The sequence below is a fragment of the Anopheles nili genome, chromosome 3, assembly GCF_943737925.1.
Source record: "Anopheles nili chromosome 3, idAnoNiliSN_F5_01, whole genome shotgun sequence".
Lineage (NCBI taxonomy): Eukaryota > Metazoa > Arthropoda > Insecta > Diptera > Culicidae > Anopheles > Anopheles nili.
Window position 1 is genome coordinate 64,288,634 of NC_071292.1, and position 22,192 is coordinate 64,310,825.

General features: G+C 48.5%; 4 protein-coding genes across 6 annotated transcripts; 2 read left to right on the top strand and 2 right to left on the bottom strand.

Moving 5' to 3' along the window:
• Positions 1-7,965: 7,965 nt before the first annotated feature.
• Positions 7,966-16,835, top strand: LOC128722969 (fibrillin-2). 3 transcript variants are annotated; one of them, XM_053816668.1, is made up of 8 exons: positions 7,966-9,003; positions 15,101-15,103; positions 15,672-15,767; positions 15,857-15,942; positions 16,015-16,236; positions 16,301-16,398; positions 16,460-16,555; positions 16,643-16,835. In XM_053816668.1, the coding sequence occupies exons 1-8, from the start codon at positions 8,462-8,464 to the stop codon at positions 16,685-16,687; spliced, it is 1,188 nt and encodes a 395-aa protein (XP_053672643.1). In that variant the 5' UTR covers positions 7,966-8,461; the 3' UTR covers positions 16,688-16,835. The 3 variants fall into 3 exon arrangements, with proteins under 3 accessions (XP_053672643.1, XP_053672641.1, XP_053672642.1); XM_053816666.1 differs by lacking the exon at positions 15,101-15,103; XM_053816667.1 differs by lacking the exon at positions 15,101-15,103 and having other exon boundaries at positions 15,675-15,767.
• A 181-nt stretch (positions 16,836-17,016) lies between these two features.
• LOC128722968 (uncharacterized) lies at positions 17,017-18,826 on the bottom strand. Its single transcript, XM_053816665.1, has 2 exons — positions 18,586-18,826; positions 17,017-18,215 (listed from the first exon to the last, which is right to left on the bottom strand). The coding sequence occupies exons 1-2, from the start codon at positions 18,762-18,764 to the stop codon at positions 17,051-17,053; spliced, it is 1,344 nt and encodes a 447-aa protein (XP_053672640.1). The 5' UTR covers positions 18,765-18,826; the 3' UTR covers positions 17,017-17,050.
• An 811-nt stretch (positions 18,827-19,637) lies between these two features.
• LOC128722874 (syntaxin-17) lies at positions 19,638-21,001 on the top strand. The gene is made up of 2 exons (XM_053816556.1): positions 19,638-20,087; positions 20,165-21,001. The coding sequence occupies exons 1-2, from the start codon at positions 19,766-19,768 to the stop codon at positions 20,779-20,781; spliced, it is 939 nt and encodes a 312-aa protein (XP_053672531.1). The 5' UTR covers positions 19,638-19,765; the 3' UTR covers positions 20,782-21,001.
• A 1-nt stretch (position 21,002) lies between these two features.
• LOC128722875 (protein LLP homolog) lies at positions 21,003-21,740 on the bottom strand. The gene is made up of 2 exons (XM_053816557.1): positions 21,418-21,740; positions 21,003-21,320 (listed from the first exon to the last, which is right to left on the bottom strand). The coding sequence occupies exons 1-2, from the start codon at positions 21,586-21,588 to the stop codon at positions 21,024-21,026; spliced, it is 468 nt and encodes a 155-aa protein (XP_053672532.1). The 5' UTR covers positions 21,589-21,740; the 3' UTR covers positions 21,003-21,023.
• Positions 21,741-22,192: the final 452 nt, after the last annotated feature.

A 22,192-nucleotide genomic window follows, 5' to 3' on the forward strand; every position in this document is an offset into this window, starting at 1 on the left:
CACTCAGAATACTGGAAAGCCCCAAATGGTGGCCCTCGCGTGGAAGGCCAACGGGCCCGCTGCCGGCTGGCACTCACGAACGGGACACTCATACTCATTTTCCGAGCCGATCAGAGGACCGGCGCCGCGTGCTGTGAAAAGCTTGGGTTCTCATCGCTAGTGAGCTTCTGGCAGGCGAGGGCTCGTCCTGGGGCGCGCGCTTGGAAGCTTCGACAGTGGCAGCAGTTGCGTAACAGGGCTCCAGCACCCAATGGAGGCGCCCACCACGTCCGTTACTGATGGGAACACTGACCTCGGATTATGCGATGGTGATGGTGATTAGCTTTTAGATAACCGTACCGCGGGTGGAGCGCTGATAAAGGATTCAGGGGTTGTTTTCTTTTTTGGTTTGAAAGGATGAAGCATGGGGACGTACTACGTTGTGGAACTTTCGCTGGTAAACTGAATGCCGTGAAGTCGTTAAGAACCGAGGGTGTATGAAACAAACCACGACTTTGGAGCGTGAATTAAGCTTGAAAAACGAAATATTTTCCACGTCATTTTCACACACATTTAACCGACAGATATAAGCAAGTAAATGGTGGCTTATACGCGACCGATTCATATGCGACCTATATACGAATTAAACGCGCTTTTCTATCACGGGCGCTCGCATTGAGCTATTGAGGCTTCCCTTATCGATAGCATGCATTCAACGAAGGGCAATTTCCGCACGATAGCGTGCATGTAAACATGTGTTCCGTCGCCTCAGCCTTTCCCGATAAGTGTGGCTATAAATAGCTCACAACAATCTACCCCCCATTCATGTAACAGAGACACGGAAAATACTTTACAGCATCAGGAAAAGCGAACTGCGTCGTGTATAATCGAGGCTAGTGCTTTCTCCCCCAGTGGAATGCTTTGAAAGGAGGTGCTATTTTCCTTGCGAACGGATGGCTCGGTGTGGCTTTGTTGTGCTGTAGTGAAAGAACGTCACGTATGTAGGTCCTTTAGTGGGTTGTTGCCACCGGATTACGGTGCAATGGAAGGATTAGGACTCGTGGGAACGGCTAGAGAACGTTGGGTAAGCGTATCTAAAAGTCAACATCAGCTAGTGTATCGATGACGCTTTGATAAGCACACGCCAGGAGCTGAGAATGGAACTGCTAAATTTCCCTCCAGGGAGCAAAAAGGGTGGTGTGAGGGTGTTAAGGGTCGTGTTACGAAAACAAGCCACAAGCAGCGCGGTTGGAGCAAGTAAATTCTCGTTCAAATACCACCGCTTGCTGGCCGGGAACATCCGCGTCCGGAAGGACGAAGCGTTTCTGCCAACCATTCACTATAACAAGGACCAAGATTAACCACGTACCAGCGAGGAAATACTTCGCCGTGCCCCGGGAGGACACGGAGGACATTCCGAAGAAAAAAACACACTCACACCCATATACACCCACTCTGGTCGGGGTTTTATCGTAACGTTTCGTCACGGTTGGCGAGAGCCGACGTTTGGTGTGAGCTCGTCCTTTCAGAACCTCTCAGGACATCGCGTGCGGTCGTGGAGAGCACCCGGTGGTTCGGACAAGGACTAAACCAAATCGATGACGTCATTCCGTCCCGGGGATTGCAATCCATGGTGAAGACGGGTGAAGAAAACCATCTCTCACCGAGGGCTAGAGGAATAGAAGGTTGCCGTATCTCTCTAACACATCGATGAGACGCATTGAACGAACGATTTGGAGGAAAATTTCGGCCCAAAACGGGCTTCGGTCGTTGTTGTAAATAGCATGGAAAACGGGACAGTAACTCAGTTGCGACAGTTGGCCGATGCTTGGAAGGCAATTCAAATTAAGCGCCTCAGTAGGCTTTGGTTTTATGGCGCAGGAATCTTTTTGTTATAGACAAAGAGAATGGAAACCCCACCCCAATCGAAGCAGCCAGAAATGATGAAGCATAAATAAAGCAAAAACAAAACTCATTTGGAGTATTCCTTTCCGGCAGCGAACTGTCAAAATTAATAGTAAAATCCGTTGTTTTTCCAGCAGTAGAAAATCCATCCATTGTAGTGTAATAAAAAACCCGGAAATCAAGCATGAATTCATTTTTTTTCTACGGCTATACGACAGCTGGTATCGGTGTGCTAATCTCGTTGGTTTACTTTGGCCTGTTCTCGATCGTGCAGCAGAGACACTTACGTATGGTCATGGAAAATGCGGTTGTTCAACTGTACGAAAGGTAAGGATGACCAGCAATCGAACTCGCATCCCTAGCTTCACTTACTTACCCGTTCGATCACCCAATAAAGCCGCAGGAATCAAATGATAGTTCGCAAAAACAGGAACCGCTACCGGATCAGGCTTATCACTCGCCGGCTGTTGAACAAAATCAATCAACTCCGTTCGAGGGTCCATTTGCAATCGGAAATGCCTCAGTGGAAGCTGATCTACACGTCAACTGGTGACCTGCGAGCGATTCCATTGCCATCATAAGCTCGAAGCAAAGACTCCCAAGTGAATCTGCAAATCTGGTGCATCGAATGGTACGCTGCAATAAATCACTCCACGCCCGATAACTGCTACTCTAGGGAAATAAGCTACGTGCAGGGCTGTTTTGCTGGTCCTACGATGGTTTTCCCGCAAAAAAAAAACAACTCTAACCGACGAACATCGTATGGTGAGTGTCGGGTTATATCTGGAAAACGTCACCACGTCTCTAGGGTAGATCATTGATCGCCTGCCTGTAGTGAAATGGAAGTTTTATTGCATTTGCTACACCATTAACGGATGCATGCTACTACCCAGCTTCATTTGTGACAGCCAGCCGTGATTCTGACTATTTCTCAACCAATAACGCGTGCAATGGCTGTCAATCTGCATCTTTCATACGGTGATTTCATTCGCACTTTACATCCATAAATCACTCGTAACCAGCAAAACCCGTGGCATCGTGGCATGTCTTAATTTTTCGAGCCGTAGCTTCCCGTTTGGCTCGCTCCACATGGCGCCCAACTGACATTGACAGTGACCGGCACAGAAGGGCAAAGTATCGTTCGGAGCGAGACATCCTTCAACGTCGCATTTAAACCTTGCTCTTGCGTGCCCTCGCGTAAGGGTTGAACCCAAACGCAGCAACCACCCCGTCGACGAGCAGATGCATTCTTTCATTCGAACGCATCTTGAAGCTGGTCGCGATCGCGTAAGGTGTCACCGTGGCGGACGTTTTTATTAACCACTTTCTCGTTCGCAATGTTCGCAATTTATTCGTTAATGAACATACCGGCCACGACGACGTTAGTTCAATGTTCCAGCCACCCCAGGGGCGATGTTTGTACGGTGCGAACAGACCAGTTGAAGTGGCTTCGAGTGGGGGACCCTTGGACTTCCGGTTGATGTTTGCCCGTAAAAGTGCATGTGTTAGACGGTCGTTCTTGCGTTGGTTTATTGTTGTCTGGCGTAAATAAAACACTCCCTGGGTGACGGAATGATGTGCGAAGCGCTTTCTCGATTGATTTGTTAAATTTTTGAGTGGTTTAGTTGATGATCCTTTGATGATCTTCGGCGAGAGAATATTTGTATTATAATTCAAGAATCCATAGACGTTCTGAATTTTCGTTTCATTTTTTTACTAATGGAATCTTGTTAAAACATTGCTGGCATTCAGAGTAAGCATTTTCGTGATATAAAATACATTGTTACGGACGATCGACCTTGCTTACGAGATACAATCGTAAAACTGATTGCTACAATGATCATCAAAACGCCATAAATGTGAAGGAAGAATTTCAGAATCAGACTGCTCCGTTGTGCGACTCTTGCGTGAATCGCACAATCGCACAAACTATGATCAACTACAGCGCCTATTAAAGGCGGTCCACCACTTCGTGCTGTAATTATTTACTGCTTCCAGACCAATCCCCGCACCAGACAGGCGCCAGGCAGCGCCTTCGCCAGCATAACGAGACCGTGGCATAACGTAAACAAATAAATAAATCCACTCCTTCGGGCGCCTCCTGGCGCTGGGATTTTATCCGTGGCTCCGTGGGATGTTGCACTCGTTCCCGTACAAAAAAAAAACCAACCCTCGGATAAATCGAGGAGTGAAAAAAGAAACAAGCCCACCTCGCGACGAGTTGCATGCAGCTGCATAACGAGACACAAGTCCGTCAGGTCGCTGGCGTTGCAGTCACATATCTCCCCAGTTCACCACGGCACCTTCGCGTCATATTTGTTCACCCTTCTGCGCGTGGACACCTCCGTATAGACAGCCTCCGGCTACCGGTTTTCTGAGGTGCAATCAAACGCACTCTCCTTTGTTCCGCGTGTGCCATTCGTCGACGGACAGGTGCACACTCGGTGGATTATTTAACTTTCGAAAAGGTGTGGAAATGCAACGGCGACGGCACGGTAGCATGGCGCAACGTACCGAAAAACGTGCTCCAACCGCGGGTGAAGGAAGGTGAGTGAGGGAGTAAAAAAAAACCTAAGGGTAGCCAGGAGTCAATTGGCAGCCCCATTCAGGCGGAAGGTCACCGTGCAGGTAGTTCCGCCACGCGCAACACGCTAATTTTTCGGTGCCTTCCATTTCTGGGAACGCTCCTCGACAGCCGGTCTTGCCCTTCTATGGTCAGGCAGTTCTATGGACGGTGGCCTCCCGTCCAGAAGGGAGGGCACGATGTGATAACACACCCGACGCGGCACCCAGAACAGGTTTCTGAGGCGAGTGTATTTTTGTTGTTTTTCATTCCAACCCTTACTCTGCAACCGCGAGCCACGTCGTGCAGCATAAGTATCTTCGATCTCCTCCGCAGCATAGCGTGACCGACGATCGTATCGGTTGGCAGTGAGAAGGGGCCAGCAAAAAAAACGGGCGAGAAATGAAAACAAAAAAAAATCCACGGTTGACTCAGCCAGGAAGTGGTCGGTGGTTTCGTTCGACGACGAGGGTGAGACTCCCTGACTCAGGAGCGTGTGCTGAACCGAGGTCAGTTCGCTTGGTGGAGAAAAGGGCGATCGATCGGTGATCAGTCCGTGGGTTAATCCATTCCGGCGTGGCCACCAACACCGCCCGGGAGAACCGAGCACAACCCGAGAACGGTGCTCGAAGGTCAACATCCGGTGCGTCTCAGGTCATCAGCTCATCAGGTTCATCCTTTCGCGGAGATGCTACTCTAGCTTGCGAGTGCAATGGAATTGCAGCTCGTAGACATGGGTTTGGTGTTTACGAGCGCACACGTACCCGCCCGCGGTTTGCCCTTCGCGATGGCAGCCCTTGACAGTGGTCGTTTATTCAAACGTTCTGGCGACCTGGAAAAAGATGTGGCCCCTCGCGGTGGGGTGGCATTAGGGTTGCTAATGGGAATTTGCAATATGAAACCGTTCGCACCGTCGCAGACCTTGCCTTTTCCTGTGTGACTCTGCTTAAGACAACAAAATATAACAAACGTCAGTGCGAGAGGGAAATGATCAACCCTTCAGTGGGCGAGGGTTAATTATATTCTCGGAGCAAGATTTGCAAGCTAATGAGACTGTGAAATTATGAGAAGTTAGTCAACCATGAGGAGCTTTTTTAGCTGAAAACATACTAGCTTAGTTCATCTTAAACTTTGGCTAATATTTAATTCAAATAACACAATGAATATCCCATTACCAGAGCGGCATTTCTTCTAAGGAAGATGTTAAACTGGTTTATGTTTGAGAGTTAAAAATGTTTCCGGCGATAACGACCCGATCGTCCGGGGGGAGAGAAAGAAAAAGATAAAAGCCCGCCCGCGAATAGCGACACCGAAGGATAATATCCCGTCCAGCGGCAGTCCTAACGATCGCCTCGTACCCACCCGAATAGGTAAAACAGAACGACATCGAGTCCATAAAATATGCTTCGAGTTGTTGTTTGTTTAATTCCCTTCTTCTTCTTCTGCCTTTACCCCCTCGATCGCGATCGTGGAATAGAACGCGACCCAGAATGGGATCGTTTCAGCAAAGAGCTAAAAAAAGGAGCTTGATGCAGCAACAACAACAAAAAGGAGTGAGCGCAAATTTTAAAATGCCTGCGCCGGTGACTCCACATGTGAGGAGTGAGAGAACGAAACGAAACGGGTTAGTTATCCATGCGGTCAGCACCAATCAGCATAGCAATGGCGGAAATAAAAACAAAGAAACGATCGGTACGAGAGCTTACGAGAGCGATGCGCACATAAAGGGGGAGAGCAGGAAAGAAAAAGTAGCAGCATATGGATAATGCAAGGATGAGTCAGGCTTTAATTGGTGCTTGAGGAGGCCAGGCGTTGAATGGCATGCGTTAAGTTGAGGTGTTGATTTAGCGTCTTGTGAGCAAAAGGGCCCCGGAGAGTTCATCGCGCCATTACGGGCACGAGCGACGTATTTCCGGCATCATTCACTCCAAAGTGTGTGGCGGAAGGTTCGTGTAGTTTCTTTTGGCAAGAAAAAAAGCCTTCTTAATACACCGGCAACTAGGTGAAACAATGTAGCTACATTTAAATGGTATGATCAATCGATAAACCAAACGAAAAAACAACCAATCATCCTTAAATCAATCAAATTGAGATAGAATAAGACAATAAGACGTGTTTAGATCTCCCAGAATAACGCTTCAACACAACACAGCCGTCGGCAAACGATCTGCGAGCTGTCTATGTCACAAAGCCATAAACAAATGGCTTAATTGGTGCATATTGTTCTCAGACGGTGTTGCTTAAATGGTTCAGAACGCGCGCGGGATAAATTGTTGCCGCTGGCTCATCCAAGTCCACAACAGGGAGCACTCGCCTCTAATCCGTGAATAAACGCTCGGCAGGTCAAACAAAGACGCTTCCTCGGCTGGGTGACGTGATAAGATAGCGGGCAACAATTGCAGATTGTAAGAACGAGAAAAAGATGACTCTGCAGCACGCACTGATAGCAAACCCGTGCCCTTAAGCTGCATCGGTGGAGAAGTTCAAAGTTGACGCTAGGAATGAAATCGTGCAGACATACCGTGGAGGTTCTTGGGCCTCTTCAAGGGTCGGATATAATTTCCACGTAGCCCCACGAGCGTGGTCTGTGTGTGTTTGTGTTTTTTCGCCAGCCTTATGAAGGTCTATCAGTTCCCATGTGCCAATTTCTCTCCCTTCGATCGAATGACGATCGTGTTCGTAATTCAAAACCCCCACTGGAGTCCGGTGAAGTCCGATCGAACGAAACAACTGATCCGCGATCGTGTCGTTGGGTTACGTCCTGGATTGGAAACATTTTGTAGCGATCGTCTAAGAGTGGAACGAAAAGCAAAACGCTAGTTTCCGCAACCGGACGGAGCTGGTGAAGATGGCGAAGAACCTGGGCTGGGATCGTGGGGGTTGCTGCATTTCTTACGAGCGTACGTTTCTGCAACGCACAATGGTCAAGGAGGGCTGAAAAAATATCACACTATGTTATACTTTTATTTTGTGTCAATTCTTAAACCCCCATTAATAATGTTTCTAGGAAAAAAAACCACAAGAATCTAGCGAACCAATGCTTTTTTTTCGAAGCATTGTGCTTTTTTTCTCCGCCACTACTCGATCTCCATGACAACCCATAGTGAGCCGCAAGGCTCCACTTTATGACCAGAAAGAGAGAGAGAGAGAGAGAGAGAGAGAGAGAGAGAGAGAGAGAGAGTGAGAACGCGAGAACGATCGCGCGCTTGTTCGAAACGAAATAAAACAAACCAGGCGAGCGCAACAAAAACAACGGCTGCAAAATCACGCACGATCGTTCTAGCGTACGGCCTCCCTTCCCTCATCACAAAGGATTCCGCAATGGGGCGCGCATGAAAGAGCACGCGAGAGTGAGCTAGAGCGAGCGAGAGCACGATCAAGCGCCCCAATGGGGCTAAGCAGGAAGAATCCACCCGATCAGGTCGCGCGCGTTTTCGCTCGAGCTCGGTTCGCGTCGACAGAACGGCGCGCACACGAGATTAGTTCAACCGAGAGCATCGCGCAAGCCGGTGTGTGACCGCGTGTTTGCGTGTTTGGCGCGCAAAAGAAGCGGTTTCTCGAGAAGATTGGAGTCCTCCGCATTAAAAAAAAAAGAAAAAAACAGGCACAGTGCGAAACGCGACCACAAAGCGCTGGTTGTGTGCGTCCTTGCGTCCTCGAAAGCGATCCTTAGTGTGTAAATTAATTGCATCGCAAATTAGCGTCCGCCAAAGGAGTGCGTAAGGAGCGCGCGAGCGAAACCACCGTGCGTTCCAGGTGCGCGAAAGATCCTGGTCTGTCAGAAATTGGGTGCGAAAGAGTGAACGAGCGCAGGTAATTGCGACCCCCGTGGCGCCTTATTTCCCGACGAAACCGCGCGTATTGATCGCGTAATCTCGCACTAACGAGGGTTCGCAGGAACGCAGGATTCGCAAACAGGAGGCAGCAAAAGGAAAAAAAAAGTTAAAAAGCGAAAGCCTCACAAGGCGCCGAAGGGTTTAAGTGCAGTGCTAGTAATAATAGAGGTCGCAAACGATGGGTCGGAAATTGGCGCACCATCTGGTGCTGGGGGCCGTTGTGCTGACGCTGGCTGTCGAAAGTTTCTCGCGGGCATCACAGGAGCACGGTGATTATCCCGCTCAGCACCATCTGAGAAGGCAACACCAGCACCAGCAACAGCACCAGCAACAGAACCAACATCACCGGCATCGGGGAGAGCTGGCTCGCACTCGGAACCAAACGTCCGCCGGCTACTCGCTAATAAGTGGCCCCGGGAACGGTAATAGCTGGACCGATTATCGGCCACCGGTGACCCAACTGCATCAGCATCACCATCGAACCGTGCCACAACAGCACTGGCCTCAGCAGCATCACGGTGTGCATCGGGAAACGCCACCTCAACATCGGCGCCATCGCGCTCAGGCGCATCCTCAACAACCCGAACAGCCGGAGGTGTGGCGAAGGACGTCCAACACCGGAACTGCATCAACTGGATCTGCAGGTCGTCCAGTCACCCGGATGCTAACACGCAGTGGTACGAGTTCCTTCGGAAGCACGCGCCACGGCAACACCACCAGGTATGGGAGGTCAATTTTTCATCGTTGTCGCGTTCTTTGTACGCCTACATCTCTCTTGTGCTAACTAGCGGACTTCGATCGGGGTGGTCGTCTGTTGGTAGCAACTTCTGATCAGCTCAGGCACGTCCAGAGACTCCTCTGCTTGTTGCGATCAGTTGATGTCATTTTTTGTGGCATCGTGCGTCAAAACAGCGCCGTTCATGGAGCGCCGTTGTCTTGGAAACGCTGATGGCGACATCCAGCGAAACCCGCGAGCCCGTCACGCTGTCTGACACGATCTCGGTTACCTTCTTGTAATCATTTTTCTTTGCATTCCCGCCTGCGCCCCTTCTAGATGGAGAATGGGCGATGAGAGAAAGAAGACAAACTTTAAAAAAAAAACCGCACACACAGACCCCACTCAATGTCTGCAGAACCACCGATCCTATTTCCGACAGCTTCGGCCTACGGGTTTTTTTTGCGGATTGAGAAGATTAATACACGGCCTCGTCGACTTCTTGCTGGGTGCAGTGACGTTCCGCAAGGCGTTCCGTCTGGATCGGGGTGCATTTGTTTTATAATACCATGATCTTGAGGGGTTTGTCTTGCGCTACGAAGGCTTCATCGCTTGCGGAAGGTTTAAAACACACCCGCGAGGACGAAGCCGGCTTGTCCCGGCAGTCAGCGGATGTGGTGTAGAACACACGCACGCACGAACACAAAAAATCCCCCAACGCAACAAGTAACAACGGACGGATCAGACAGAAGATCGGCTGAAGATAGGCGAATGATTGGCGAAGGGGTTAAGGAGGGTTTTCTTCTGCTTTTTAAAATTAAAACCACATCCAAAATGTGGTTGCCTGCGGACGCGGATTTAATTCGGCTTGAACGGCGAAGAAAATGAAGCAAAAACCCCATTCCCCATCAACCACATCCATTGTTCGGCATATTCGGCGCATTGCTGCAGCTGTTGTGCCGGCGAGTTTTATTTATTTTATAATCTGATAGAAATCTAAATTGGTTTCGGCGAGGACAAAGTTGCCCCTGCTCCGAAGACTGGAATGCGAAAATGCATTTGCAATGGGGCAACATGCACCGAAACGCCGGGTTTCGCGAATATATTGCGGGTCTTTCTTTTCGTCCTGCTTTTTAAGCCTTACAAGACACGCTCATCAATCCTGCGCCCGACGCAGCACAAATGCGATTGTGACCTCCTCCATCCAATTTTTTCCTCCATTTTTGCATATGCTCTATTTTGCATGGAAATGCATTTGTGGGCCGTTCGCAAATGGTTACGAGGCGTGAGAAACTGATCGATTGCTGTGGTTACTTGTTCGAGTAGGAGTAAATCTCTCAATACGACCTCACGGACATGAATAATGGGCATGAAACATGCGCTGTTAACAGGACAATGAAAGTGCATCAGCGATCGTGTTTTGAGTGTCAAAGAAATGTTGAACGATCTTGTAAAAAATGCTTGCTAAAAACCCAATTGTTGGTCAAGCCAGGTGTCAGAGCTTTTTTATGCTAAATCATCTTATAACTGTGATGAATACTGGCATGCAATTGTTCGTACAACATATATATAGTGCCCATTGTAACTCGCAACTTAAAGAACATTATACCATTTTCTTAAACGACTGTTTGTCGATCAAAGAGCACAAACACCACCGCATCCGCTTCCCTTGGGGCGTAATTCATGAATTAACCACATGCCAGTAGCCCGTCAGAAATAAATCATTAAATCACATAAAAATTAACTCTCCCCTTCACGAATGGGCCCCCCTTGCGCCACGACGCCTTCTCCCGAGTGGGGAATTTCTCAAGCCTCGATAATGGCACTCTACAACGCATCCATCAGGTCCCCGGCTCCTTCGGCGCGCTCGAAAACGATATAATGACAATTTCCCTTCGTACTAATGAATAATGGAGGTAATAAGTCACGAAAGATGGGTCGGATTGCGGTGGGAGGGGACGCTGGTGCGCGTCACGTTACGTACCATTATCGACAATGAGTCAATAAGTCATTTTTCGTCATCAGACAGCGATTGGTGTGAAATGAGTTCCCCACATGGCCCTTTATTTACGCCCTTAAGGGCGAATGAATTAACACAAGTGCGTTAGTGCAACGCGCAATGAAGTTTTTAATCACCCCGATGCAGAACTTGGCAGAGCCAGATCTGGATGGGATATGGATGGGAAGAGCCCGCTTTCATGAAGAGATTACCATCCAAGCTATGGTTAGAGTAGGTGTAGAAGTTCTTTACGATGAATGTGTCTTTAAAATGCATCTTCCTGATGTCTTACGTTTGATTTCCTTTTCACCCTTTTCGGCCACCTAACGAACCGCACCGAAAGGCAACGGGTTCAGATTGCATTCAGAACATAAGTTACATCCTGCCTCGACCGGTGACTCATGGGCTTCCTCGCTCGTTGCCAGACACTGTGTTTCCTCATATTTCCGTGTCAGCCGTTTTACGCACCCCTTCGAGCAGACCGTTTGCCCTTTTCGCGTTGTGGTCGCGAAAAACTGAACGTCGACACTTTCGCACGCGTCCGGCTATTAATAACCGTCGGTTGGTCGTCCTGGTACGGATCGTGGCCCGAGACTGAAGGGCGCACCCGTTAGGTGGGGGCGAAACATGTGTTTCGTATGTTCCGACCATTCGACAGCCAACAAGTTGGCCCTTTCCTGGGGATCGGTCACGACCGATCATCGGTGGATCGGTGGTGCATGTTGCCAGACCTGCGTGATGATTGCTTACGGTGTAAATCTAAGCTAATCGCCTTTAAGTAGTTTAAACAAAAATCCCCATTTGGTGGAGTTAAATTATATCAGGCCACAGATGGATTAAAAGGGAAATGAGGTTGCCTTAGTGATGGTTAAAAGCTACAAGATTAAAAAAACACTTCCTCGTTGGTATTCAAAAGGCGCAAAATGTGTGTGTTTTTTTTAAATTCCATTGAAAAAGGACTCTAAATTACGAGATTTATATACCGTCTGCAAAAGACTACTCCCCATTAATCATACCCGTGCAAGCATCCTTTCATCGAAAGCAGTACACCCGCCGAGTTTATGATCACCGTGGCATATTCGCTCATCTTTTCACACCGCATCCGCTCGTTGGCGGATTTGCATGAAGCATATTTACCCCGTGCTGGTGCTCGGTTGAGTAATTTTGCTCACGTAGCTTCCTCATTGGCCCAAGGTGAGAATGAACCCTTTTACGGTGTTGGGCCAACGTACCGCGCGCACGTTCACGTAAAAAGATATCATCCGTAACGGAGCGTGAAGCAAACAGTGCTGGCAGTTTGGCTGGATGCTGCAGATTTTTTGGGAGGTGGCAACAACAGCACCCGGTGCGCCATTTATGGTCAACCCACTCCATCATGCTGGCGGAGCTATGGCTCACAAAACAACCAGAAGCTACGAAATCTGACGGAAGTCCCCAACAGACTCCCCACGGAACCGTGAGGCAGTTTCTTTCCTTTTTTCTCTCTCTCTCTCTCTTTCTCTCAATTGTTGCTTTATCTTCTCGGCTCACGACGGGGAATTCGCATTTGCATATGCTACACGTTATCATCCTCCCAGGTCGGTGCATATTTGCCATGCGAATGTTGCCGCTTATTTTATTGCCTTCACCGTTGCGCCGTTCCAGCAACCTTGGTGGCTGATTAATTGAGTCAACACCAACGGCAACGGGTGTGTGAAGCACCCGCGTTCTTAAAATAATCGGTCATTTCTCCCGCACACGAGGGACCCCGTGACGTGAGCGTTGCATCCGCGGGTGCATCGGTTGCAACGGTGCATCGGTTGCATCGGAGAGCTCCCCTCCCGCGAGCTAATCGGCACGGACCTTGATTGATCGGTTGCAGTTGTGAATCATTACCAGGCACACGCTTGGTCGCCCTTTTTTGGGGTGCAAGGTCTGGCAGGCACCGAGGTAGGATTTGATTTATCGTTGGATTCGATGCAGGACGTCCAATCGAAGGCTGGTGCAAATAGCCTGCACACGCCGCGCACCGTGTCGTGTCGAAGGGCAATGGAAATTCGAATTCGAGGCACGCCGGTCGTGGATTACGACTTAATTAAGATTTCGCCGGCCAGGCGAGCGCTTTGAAAGAAAAGGATACGCTGGTGCCGAGGGTAAATCACGCTTACACCGTGCCATAACGAGGCGACGGGTGCTCGTGTTTTTTTTAAGCAATTTAACCCGGTAATTGAAGCGATTAACATTCCTTCAAGGTTTAATTTCACTGCCGGAACGTGCTTCAAGGGGAGGGGGATTTCAATATTCCAAGGGAGCTGATTTTTTTTTGTTTTACAGCCATATTAAACACTTGACGATTTAAAGGAAAACTGTGAGTTTGTTTTGAGATGAAAGTGGGCAAAATAATGCCTTTTTGCTCGTAATAAGAGTGTGTGGCATTTCAGCCAGATCAATTGATATTAAACAGTTGCTGTGTCGGTCCTTGAAGAAATGCATCGGTAAAGGTTCTCTTTGGGGGGATAACACCCCGGTCCGAAAACTGCATGGCCCTAAACTTTAAGCAAAGCCCCCTCCCCCCCCTTTCCTACTCACCAGCCACACGTGCGGCCAAGTTTTCCCGCCAAACCAATCCTGCCAATTGTCACGCAAGGCATATTTGCGACCGCGCTGAACTTCAAATGCTTCGCCTCCTTTGCCATCGGGCTCGCGCAGAATGCCAGGCAGAACCGATGCAAATTTATTGTCTGTCATTTGACAAGCAGGAAGAGAGAGAGAATGAGAGAGCGAGGGAGGGTGGCGCCGCTTCCCATGAGGGTGGTCCACCGATCTGGCAAATATCAGTGGCGCGATTGGCCACGGCGATCGTATTTCATTGCAGTTATTAATAAACACACGCCAAAGAACAAACCGACCGGAGTCGTCGATGTCACTTTTGGGAGCAGGGTGCGAGATAGAGAGAGAGAAAAAGAGAAAGGGTAGCTTGGGGTATGACTGCAAAAAGGGTGGTGATATTATTTTCCGATTGCTGCTTACCGAACTCGCGGTGGCACGTTGTTCTGTTTCACTGCACAAACCACCGGAAAAACTGCACCGAAAGGCCCATCAAACGCGACAAGGACAAGGAATCACTTTCCTGCTGCAAAGCGTCGGCTTAAAAGATCGACATAAACACTGATAACGGCACGGCAAAGCAGCATACCTTCAATTGCTTTCCCGCATGCTCGGGGGAGGACAATTTTTCTCAACCCCTGCGGGGTCGGCTTCTTTCGGGGCGTTTTTTCTTTCTTTCTTTCGTCAAACTCTCCCCTATTGGTGGCGCTACGCGGTCGCTCACTCGATTAATGATCACGATCGCACGTATTTTCATAAAAATAAACACACTTCACGCGAACTGTGGCACGCTTTGCTCGCCCGGCGTATTTCACGGCGGCGGGTTCACGGAAGTACGCGATTGGGTGCGAAAGCAAATTAGCGCAAAGCATCGCGACGCGCCTCGATCGTGCACATTACGCGGAAAATTCCTCCGTGTGCCACTTTCGACCGGACAAACACTGCCGGTGTGGAAATGGGGCGCATCCGATCCCGATTCAAACACACGCACGCGGTCCGATTTAATTGGCGATTTTGATAAAACTAACCCGCCCAATTTGCGCACCTCAATTAACGCATCCTTCGGGGGAGAGTGATCGAGAAAGAGAGAGAGAGAGCGACCGCGTGTGGACAAGAGAGAACTATTCGCGTCAGGATCGAAGTCGATCGGGCAGCAGCACGAGTGCGCTCCTGAGATGCGAGTTGTGCCGTTAATTAAACAGAAAAGCGAAAAATAAAATGGTTCTCTCATCGGGCGTAGGAAAAGAAGACGAAAAAAATGTCACCCCTCCTGCAGCATCCTCGACGAAAGTGCAATTTCTCTCGCGCTCACGCGACGCCAGGCTACTTTGATCGCACTCACACACGTGCTCGTTTATCAGGTGATTGGCAAATTGATCCATTCCTGTCGCCATGATCGTTCCGCGATCGGTGCTATTGATCTCATCTTTAAATCCGATCGCTGCTTATCGAGAGAGAGAGAGAGAGAGAGAGAGAAGAAGAGAGAAAGAGCAAATCGAAGACTTGAAATAGGCCAGGAAGTGGCCGTTTAACGATGTGCTGGTGGTATGCACACGAAGGAGGAATTCGTCGAGGCGCGGGAAGGGCACGGTTTCGATGTGGAATTATTTATTTCCTAAAATTAGCGAGCCAATTTTAGCGTCGCGCTGATCACGGTGGGTTCGTGAATGGATAAGATTACGTTACCGATCGATGCCACGGTGATTAGGGGTGTAATTTTGAGGCGGATTTCGTTCCTTTTTTAGCGCACATGCTTGATTGCGGTTGCAAGCAAACTCCTCGCGATAACGTGGAGAGAAAATTGAAAGGATCAACCTAATTAGAGCCACTTTGCGGTCGGTCGTTTGACCGGCCGTGGTGTATGATTAACTGCAGCCAGGAAGTTCATTTTTCCTGCCACGCACTCGTGGCGACACAATGAATGTACATTTGTAGAAGTCATTTGCTGGGTGTTTAGCGCGATCGTGGATTTTTTTCCAGTCCTTATGTGGGTTTTTTTCTCGCACCCTCGCGACATCGTATGAAACGTGCCTTAACGTGGTTGTTGTCTTAACGGATTTTGTTTTGTTTTTTTTTTGTCGCTTACAGCAGAAACGTGTGCATCGTTTACATTTATCGGAAGTCGGTGATAAAGACGCACCATCACGCGCCTTGTACGGATCCGGCTAATTGTCAGGGACTTCGGTAAGCGCGTGCACGAGTTCCTCGTTAAAGAAGGGTTAAAAAATGGAGCAAAGCGTGTGTATATTGATCTTCCGCTTCTCATTCCGCAGGACGTATTCTGCCCCGGTGGCCAAACGGGAGGTGTGTTGTCGCGGCTGGGACACAACGACGACCGTTTCTGACGGCTGTTTCAAGCGTAAGTGTCTCTTTGTGATGGAAGGTTGATCGAAGAGTACTGATTTGTGGACCTACATCCCTTTTCCAACAGCCATTTGCCTGACGCCATGTCGAAATGGAGGCCAGTGTAACGCACCGGATCAGTGCTCCTGTCCGGCCGGGTTCACCGGCAAGTACTGCGAGCAGGACGTGAACGAGTGCAAGGAGCACAAACCGTGCGACCAAACCTGCTACAACACGGAGGGTTCGTACTACTGCACGTGCCGCGACGGCTTCATGCTGCAAAGCGATCGGCAAAGCTGCAAAAGGATCGGTAAGTGAGGCGCATTTTTCCAATTTCGCCCGGATTGATTGACCTGACCAACTCTCGATTGCAGATGAAGCGAACGACCTTGCCACGGAGGCTCGTGACATGGAGAACGATCTCGATGTGGACTACGACAGTCTAGACATTCGGTTGAAGAAGCTAGAACAGGTAAGCTACTGCGAACGCTTGCTCGAATGAGACTAGCCAACCGTTCGCTTGCCTCTTGCAGATGATGAGTTCTCGCGACGACAGACAGGAGCTTAACAAAAAGGTTCAGTACACCATGGACGCGGTGTCGGTGTTAAAATCGCAAGTTGCGCGATTGGTAAGCAATAAGCATCCTGCAAGAATGCTGGCAAGCCCCTGACACTCCTCAGAGCGCAGTTTAACTTTGCCTGTTTTCTTTTTCCAGACGCAACGGTTGTATCCTTCGGACTACGGCAATCGGGTTCACTGATAGCGCATCGAAGGGATTGACCACCGCGAGCCATGCGTGCCCGCGAGAACTGCCGATACACAGCTTGCAACCTTAGTTAACCTGCCGCGCTATGTACTGTAGAATGAAAGTCTTACATTTATTGTCCTTAAAACGCTATTGCTCGAGTGTATTTGTATATGAGTGTGTACGTGTGTACCTGTGTGTGTGTGTGTGTGTGTGTGTGTGTGTCTGTGTGTACGTATGTTGTCAAAGAAGGAAGATTAAAAATAGACTAAAACTAAGACCAAAGTGTCCTGTCCGGCTGTTTTGCTTGCGTGTCGCTCCTGATCGAATTTCGCGGCGCATTTCGCTGCATGCGCCCTGACGCACCGTTTCAGTCACCTACTCGGACCAGCTAGCCATCAACTCGGGGAACACGTTGTTCTCCCAGTACTCGAGTGCCTTCTGGAGCTTCTTCATTACGAACGGCTTGTTGAGATTGAACGAGTGCATGTACAGCTCGTTGTTGATTTCAAAGTCCGGATCGGCCACGCACACGACACCTGACGTCATGCCGTACACCAGCATGTGCACCTGCATCTCCAGGTAGTACTTCTCGTTCAGACTGCCATCGACGGCGACGTACTTCTTCATGCTCTCGTGCGTGCGCGGGCATTTGATCTCCACTACGTGGTGGGAGCAGATCCCGTCCGGCACGTTGAAGATGATGGGAAAGTTGGCGTTCATGGTGATGTTTGGGCTCTCGTACACTCGCTTGGTGTACTTCTCCAGGCGCTGGCGGATGGCCAGCTTCTTGCGCTGCAGCTGTGTGTTGATCTCCTTGTTGCAGCCGAGTATTGTCTCGTGCAACAGTGTGGGCGATACGTTCGGCTTAGTGCAATCGTACACCTTTGCGCCGGTGATGCGCCCGTAACGTAGCTCTTGGAACCACGGGTAGAATCGAGCCTGAAACTTCACCTTGTCTGCAAGCACGGATGAGGCAGATGCTATCACGGCTTGCGCGTGCTCAAAGAATTGCGATACGGTGTACCGATTTTTGATGGCACATATGATCAGCTCATGGATCGAGATGTTGGAGAACTTCTTGTTCACCGACGAGAAGTTCCACCGAAGCGGACAATCGATGTCCTCCGTCTGCAGCCCGTGCACGATCTCGCGGATGAAGTTTTTGGTCTTGGTCTTGTTCAGTGCCGCCCTGGGTGGGATTTGCTCCAGGACTGTGGCGAGTGGGGTGCGAAAGAAGCACTCCTCCTCCTGGTGCGTACCGAGCTGGTCCTGCGTGTGCAACCACAGCAGAAAGCTGATCGTGTGCTGACAAAAGCCCAGCTCGGCGCAATCGCTGCACGCAACCGACTCGACCTTGCGGTGCTCCTCGTCTATCACCACCGTTAGCTGAATGATTTTAATCTCCGTGCTCTCGCCATCATCGCTGGGACCGATCGAGTGGATCTGACCTTTCACCGTACAGTAGGTGTCCTCGCGTCGTAGCTGCACACATCCGATCGAATCGTCGCCACATTCCGGATTACTTTCCGCACAGGATTGCCTACAATCGAAAGGGAGCGATTAGGTGAAGTAAAATAAACACCAAATCCCATCCGCAAACTCCCGGTCGTGCCAACAAGCTTGCTGGTCTACCTTCATGGCGCTAGTGGGTGGCGACACGAAGGGCAATGGCACCGAAGGGGGGGAAATACCAAAACAAATGTCGATTACGGAGTTACGATGTTAATTTGATTTGGCCCGCCTGCGACCGTCAGATTAGGATGACGGTCGCACGAATGACAGACATATCTGCCATATTCAGATTGACGTACAGTAAACGACAGTAGGAAATCCGTTGACCCGCGCAATAAAAGCGACATTCCGCGGATCCGCGCCCGCCGGTCGCAGCCCGCTTTCGCAAACATACTTACAGTGCCTTCAAGTGGTTGTCGTTGCCAGAGACCACCTTCATCAGGTGCAGCATGTAGTCCCACACCATTTGTCGCGTTACCATCGGCAGGTTGCACGAATAGCCCTTTTGGTAGCCGAGCGACAGCAGCTCCTCGAGATCGTTCACTCGATCCAGCACAAATCGCGCATCCCCTTCCATGATTGCGTGCTCGTTGTTTGTTCTTTCCGGGGTGCTGCTTAGTCAATAGAGTGCACTTACGGCTGCGTGGCGAGTGGAAATTGTATCAATAAATAGAATTTATGCTACAGCAAGGAGATTTTATTTCAATTTGTTTACTTACGAGGGTCGCTTGTATATTGACGGCGTCAAAGTACGTAAGAAAGGTTCGACCCAAGCGTGTCCTTTCCGCCATGTTGTTGATTCGTTTGACGTTTGCACGGGTCTCATGAACGGCTCCCGAATAGCACGTACAATTATTTAATTCATAATTTATGCTCAAAATGATTCTCTAAAAATGATATTATTCATTGTTGTGAAAGAAAATTTGTTTTGAAAATATAAAGCAAGATTTCAGTGAAAACCACCGGGACAATTGTTAGAAAACATAACTAAAAGGATGCAATTTCTCTACCTTTTTTTCGTTAGGGTTCTCACTCTTGATCTCACCTCTCATTTTAGGTATTCAGGCATCTTCTCTTTCTTTTTTCCCTCCATATACCATACGAGAGAGCGAGAGCGATTTCGCTTCATGCAAACATAAAAGTCATCGGCGATCTCATTTGAAGGGGCACTCACGAAAAAGGGATATTTCTCAGTTATTAAATGAATAACAATAAACAATTGGAAAAGAACAAATTGCTATCACTTATTGAAAATTGCAGTAATGCAACGAAGCGCTATTTTCAAATTGCAATAGATTTACTAAGCAGAAAACATTCAAGGGCAAGCACAGGGTGCTTCGAAACGGGCTATGTCGTCAATGTCAACCAGCAGGAGACAATAACAAAAACAAAAACAAATCCGTGAATCATCTAATCACGATCGATTTGCGTTCTTTGTTGTTAACTTTCGATTTTGATAAGATTTGACGTTGTTTCGTTGTTTTGATTGTGCCACTTGCTGCGTTGTGGGGTCCAAAGGCTCATTACATCAACAGTCGTCACACTTTACATTTCGAGACATAGTTTTCCAGCACTGCCATGGAGTCGAACGAGGTGGACGATAAAATCCCGCTAAAGCTGGCTCAGATATCGATCGACAAGTTCAACCAGACTATCCCGCAGTACTTGACTGTGCTGCAAAATCACAAATGCAACATTGAAAAGGCAGGCTCACTGAACGACTGGGAAAAGGTAAAACGGGAGCAGTTGAATGCGACACGCATTGTGAAACAGATCAAGTTCCTGTTGGTGGAAATAGACAAAGTGCGCCAGCGATTACGAACCAGCGATTACGATCGCTTTGACGATGGAATTGAAGATACGAAGAAAAAGGCATTCAACAGTATGGCGGAATACCTGGGTAAGGATGTGTGGGAAGTTTGAGCTCCGTTGGATACCATTTCTTAACGAGACCTTGTTTTGTTTCGTAACTAACAGCCATGCAGAACGCGATACGTGCACAATCTGCAAGCAAAAGTTACCGACAACAGCAGTACGACGAGGATGGTGCTAATGGCGATTCTGAGTATCCCACTGGTGGAAGGCTGGCGTACGTGCCCCAGATTACCAGTTCCTACAACATGGAGGAACACGAGATACGACAACGAGAGGAATGTCTACGCCAAATGGAGCATCTACAGAGCGAAATGGAGGACATCCAAGAGCTCTACCAGAAGGTGCACGAGTTGGTCCACGAGCAAGGGGAAACTGTGACAAAGGTGGAGGAGAACATCGACGCGACGCAGATCCATGTGGAAGCGGGCGTTACTGCGTTACAGAAAGCTTTGGCGTACAAGAAAGCCGTTTACCCGCTGGCGGGAGCGTTCCTGGGCACCTGCATCGGTGGTCCAATAGGACTGGTAGTGGGACTAAAGGCAGGTGGTTTGGCAGCGTTGGGCGGAGGTTTGGTCGGGTTTGCGAGTGGAAAGTTCATCAAAGACGTCGACGCGGTGCCAGAAAGCGATGACGCTGTACCGAGCGATAGTGCCACCGAGGCCTTCGCTAACACGCCCACCGAACCTGGCGCAGGCCTGCCTATAGCATCGAGAACTTGACAGTTGCTCAATCGCTGTTCCATTCAGTAACTGTCGAATTCCGATGCGCTACCTTTTAGTGTCGATCGAGAGATGCCTAGGTGTTAAATGTTGTATATTATACTTTTAGCGCTAACCATTTCATCATAATCGCGTGCGATGCTCTACGCCCAGGGAAGGCCTATCCCCAAACTAGTTGCTAATGTTTCGTTACAGCATAAATATATCCTATTCCTCTATGTTATATCCAAAGAGAGGCCTTTTTATTTCACGATATTCTTCCAACCGCTTGTTCTGTCGATGAAATGCAAGCGTCTGCCGCGGAACTGTCGTAGTTTGGTGGCTTTGCCTTCGCGTAATTTCTGCTTTCGCCGTTCCTTTCGCACATTGTACCACACCGGATACTGGCCGAACTGATCCCGCTTCGTTTTAATGTTGTACACGTGCTTTACCTTCGTTTTCGGATTGACAACACTGACGTACTTCTCGTGATTGATTATATCTTTAGTTTCCTTTTGAAATATCTCGGCCTTCGTTTCCTCCTTCACAAGCTCAAGTTCCTTTTGTTATTGATGAAAAATGTATTGTTATTAGCGCATACCTTAACGCAAATAGCAATAGCGTCTAGAGTAAAGACTCTTCGTAATTCCTACATACCTTGTCGGGTTTCTTCTGTTCCGTGATATCCTTAATCTTCTCCATTAGTTCATCGGCATCTTCTTCGATGAATCCTAACATTTTCTTTAGTTTCTTTACCTCCTTCACCTTGTTTTTTGCACGCCGGATGGAATTGTTCTTGTTGCGGCGTTTCTTCGAACGAGCAGTCATTTTGTTGGAGTTTGAGAGATTTTACACACGCGCAAGAGGGAAAACTTTTTGGAAATAACAACTTAAACTGTTTAATGGTAAAAACAGATAGGTTTCCACCTGTTTTTAGGACGAAAACTAAACAGCAACACAAAAACGTGCTACCTTCGCTTACGTCGCAATGAAGAAGAACCTGTCAAATCCGTCAGACTGCATGCTGTCAAAACAATCAGTGCGTCGTTGTTTTATTTGGAAAAAATATCCAAAATTCGGATATTTTGCCTCTTTCTTTCGCCTTAAATGAAATAAAATAAATAAACTAATATGTGTGAATTGTAATTTTACACGAAATAACTTGAATTAAATTTAAAATGAGAATTTCGCTCGATCGGGCGAAAAAGATCCTGTTTCGCTCGGTAATGCTGTCAAGCCATTCGGTTCTCCAGGGGTTTTCAAGTTACTTATGATACGAATAATTTGTTACAATATTTCAAATCAAGCATTGAATGGAATTGTTTCATAAACACTATAGTTTTGTTTAACAAATATTATTAAGTTTCTCTTCACTTGTCATTTCTTTGAAGTTTGCACCAGAATAACGAGAATGCAGATTTTTTTCAAAGTA